At 47.1% G+C, this 2,807-nt stretch overlaps 1 protein-coding gene across 1 annotated transcript; it reads right to left on the reverse strand.

Annotated features, from left to right (window-relative positions):
* Nucleotides 1–418: 418 nt before the first annotated feature.
* LOC119411429 (claudin-4-like) lies at nt 419–1,075 on the reverse strand. Its single transcript, XM_037678378.1, has one exon. It carries the CDS (start codon nt 1,073–1,075, stop codon nt 419–421), a length of 657 nt encoding a protein of 218 aa, XP_037534306.1.
* Nucleotides 1,076–2,807: the final 1,732 nt, after the last annotated feature.

Consider the following 2,807-nt stretch of genomic DNA (forward strand, 5'->3'; position numbering starts at 1 on the left):
AAATGATAATAGAATTGAAAATGAAAATTATTCTATAAAGTAGAAGAAAAACATTTTTACTTTAAAGTGCTTGTATTAATACAGGAACATTTTAAACACCAAAGCATTTCATATTTTAAAAAGTTTTTTTTAATTATTCTTAATACAATAAAACACACCTGTAAACTTTATAAACAAAGCAGTGAAATCCTAAATAATGTGCTTGATGTCGTTAGTCGTAACAGTCGAAGGCAGACGTCAACAGTTTCACCAGCCTCAGTGATTTCAAGAGTTTTAATGTTAAACCAAAACCATAAAAAGCTAATTAAAATCAAATCAATGTTTTCAGCATCTCGTTTATGGAGCAGAAGGTCAGACTTTGTCCTTATCAGTTTTCTGAGCTTCATGTGTGGTGTCAGAGAAAGGAGCAGCTGTAACCTCAGACGTAGCCGCTCCTGCCGTGCTCGCTGGGATCAGTCGACTTGTTTTGGGGATAAATGTTCATCGGCTGAGAATCGGAGCTTTTCCTGGGAGGTTCTGAACAGCTGGAGCAGAGGATGCTTCCTCCGATGAGAAGAAGAGCTGCAGCCGCCCAGCCCAGGTACAGAGCTGCACCCATCTCCTTCTTCTTTTCCTCAGGGATGCCCGGATCATTGAAGTCCACAATGACAGAATAGGCAAACCACGACACGGGGATCATCTGGGTGAGACCAGCCAAGACGAGAGCCGCTCCGGCAGCTGCCAACGCCCGAGCTTTAGCTGCCCGTTCGTCCACACAGTTGGTGCACTTTGATCCGATCGTGGCCATCAGAAGACCCAACGTTCCCATCACAATGGAGATGACGGTGAGCGCACGGGCGGCCTGAAGGCTGGCACTCAGAGCCAGTATGGAGTCGTAGGGCTTACAGTGCACCTGACCTGACCCCTGGTATAAGCAGGTCATCCAAATGCCCTCCCCTGTACTCTCTGTTGAGAACTCCTTCATCCCGATCAAAGCCGTCACCTTCCACAGGGGTAAGACGCAAGAAACCATGGCAGAGATCCATCCGATGGCAGCCAGGGTCGCTGCGAGTATCTCCACACCCATGGAGGCCATGACTCTGCTGCCGTGCACAGAGCAGTCAGCGGAGACTCTGCAGGGCTCACAGGCATCAGCTGTTTTTAAAGGACCGGAGGTGGAGCCGCCTGCTACCTTAGTCAGATTGTATCCGTGTGACCTCATTGAAACGATCAAAACCGCAGCTCTGAAGCAGAATCAGCTGCAGTTTAGTCACTCATCTTGCACATCGATGGCGGCTCTTTCACCCGTTTGGGGAGTGAACTCAGGCTCTGCAGCTGTCGGCTCTGGGGGGGTGAAAGGATGACTGGACACAAACAAGTGGCCGATGACTTACTAATAAACTGAGAGCCGTGTGTCATCGGCATATAGAAACGCATCATTTACTGACAACTCTAAATGATCCCCGTTGAACTTTTCCATAAACTCTTGGCGCTCCAGTTGCTTCAGAGTCTTTCCATCGGCTGGTCCAACCTGCTTCCAGCTCCGTTCCTAGTCCTTGTTCGAGGAACTGTGGCAGAGGATGGTGAGTGTTTTGTGACCATTTCTTTTATTTGCCCGTCGCTGCGTTGCGTTCGTCTCATTTAGACGTTTCACGTGGTCGGTCTTTGACGAGCACAATCGAGGCGGCGCTCAGTGGAAAATCACGGAGACCGCGAGGACCCGAGCAGAGGCGACGCGAGTGGTTTAGGGACTCTGAGAGCGTGCACGTTTTTCTGTCTCGTTTGTCTCCACGTGCTCCTATGATGGATTGTCCAGAGCGCTCATCTGCTTTTGGAGTTTATCCCATTCAAGATGGCCGCTACACCTAGGTGACCTTAGCAAACACAAAACTTTAGCAGTCAGGTGCACAGACACGGAGCTAAAATTTGGTGTGGTGGTAGCTGAGAGTCCTCCGCAACACATTCACAAGCGCTTTGCTTCAAACTTTGCCAATAAATGTTTAACTAGCAGTCATTCTGTTAGCAAAATATCTCATGAATTCCTGTGCGTACTTTAATGAAACATTTAGAAAGTAATCATTAGCTGTTCGTCTACAGCTGATAGCAGTCAACCCAGTTCAAGATGGCTGCTCCAGCTGATCTGCCTTCACCGACACGAAAACTGCTGCTCAGAATTCCAGACCCGGAGGTTCATGTGGTAGTAGCTGAGAGTCATTCCTTCAGGGAACGTTAGGTCTTTCTTTAGAAAAGGTCCAGGTTTCTGTTGGAGCTTCAGGCAGGAGCTGCTTCGGCTGTTTTAACGTTTCTTCTGAAGCCTTCCAGTTTCCAGCTGCAGATGTCAGAGCACCGGCCTCTGCTCTGCTGCTGATGTTAGCTGCTCCCTGAACAGCCAACAACCCGTGTGAGAACGCCAACAACTGACTTCCTGTGGACGCGGCGAGGCGTCCGGGCGGAGCGATCCCGGCGCTTTCTAAGAACAGCTTGTGTAAACAACGAGCTCCGAGCCGCTCTGCCACTTCGACCTGGCTCAGGTAAGACTCTTACACGGGACGCTCTAGTTTAAAGGATTTTTATTTTTTATTTTTAGAAGTGATCAGCTCAACACCGTTTCAACATTTACAGGTCCTTCTCAAAAAATTAGCATATTGTGATAAAGGTCATTATTTTCCATAATGTAATGATAAAAATGAAACTTTCATATATTTCAGATTCATTGCACACCAACTGAAATATTTCAGGTCTTTAATTGTTTTAATACTGATGATTATGGCATACAGCTCATGAAAACCCAAAATGCCTGTCCCAAAAAATTAGCATATCTTGAAAAG

The sequence above is a fragment of the Nematolebias whitei genome, chromosome 6, assembly GCF_014905685.2.
Source record: "Nematolebias whitei isolate Nwh7 chromosome 6, NemWhi1, whole genome shotgun sequence".
Lineage (NCBI taxonomy): Eukaryota > Metazoa > Chordata > Actinopteri > Cyprinodontiformes > Rivulidae > Nematolebias > Nematolebias whitei.